The following is a 719-nucleotide window of genomic DNA, read 5'->3' on the forward strand; positions in this document are numbered from 1 at the left end:
AAGAAAAAAACCAAAGACAAGGAATATTGCTGCAGCAGACACGCATGTGTGGGGTGATGCCCTCTACCGAGACCTTCTTCGGTGGGGTCACCGCCTCTGGGAGGAGGTTCACATTGAGGGGCTCATACAGGTTAGACAACAACTAGCTAGCTAGTTAGGCTAGCTAGAGAACAACAGCTAGCTAGCTAGCTAGCTAGCTGAAGACGACAGCTAGCTAGTTAGCCTAGCTATAGAACAACAGCTAGCTACAAAACGTTAGCTAGCTAGCTAGCCAGCAGGTTCTGCTGCTGCTGCTGCTGCTGCTGCTGCTGCTGGTACTGTACTTGCTGCTGGTGCAGCAGGATTTGTTTGTGTTGCTTGTGTTGTGCTGCAGGGAGACATAAGTGCTGCTGCTGCTGCTTCTCTGTTCTCTTCTATAGTGCGAGAGCTGCCTATACACCGCGTGGTGGATGCGGAGACAGCTGAGGCTGCTGTGCAGGTGTCTCCGTTGGGGTCTATAAAAAAAATAGAGACAGGGGGCCCCTCACCTGTCTCCTTAAGGTCTTATAGTGCTCCTATAAGGAGAATACAAATAAAACAAAAAAAAGAAAAAGGGGAGACAGAGACAGAAGAGAAAGAGACAGAAAAAGAGACAGAGACAGAGACAGAGGAGACAGAGATAGATGCAGAGATAAAAGTAATAGAAAAAAAAGAAAAAAAAAATACAATCCGAGATATAC

At 47.0% G+C, this 719-nt stretch overlaps 1 protein-coding gene across 1 annotated transcript in view; it reads left to right on the forward strand.

The window, feature by feature from the left end:
- EMH_0075590 (M16 family peptidase, putative) overlaps positions 1–719 on the forward strand; it is a gene marked incomplete at both ends in the record, with an annotated part of 2411 nt that overhangs the window by 284 nt on the left and 1408 nt on the right. Inside the window, 2 exons of the mRNA XM_013499615.1 lie at positions 39–130; positions 374–676. Coding sequence (XP_013355069.1) covers positions 39–130; positions 374–676 — 395 coding nt within the window. The remainder of the gene's footprint in view (positions 1–38; positions 131–373; positions 677–719) is intronic.

Source organism: Eimeria mitis, genomic scaffold (assembly GCF_000499745.2).
Source record: "Eimeria mitis Houghton genomic scaffold, Emh_scaff4492, whole genome shotgun sequence".
Lineage (NCBI taxonomy): Eukaryota > Apicomplexa > Conoidasida > Eucoccidiorida > Eimeriidae > Eimeria > Eimeria mitis.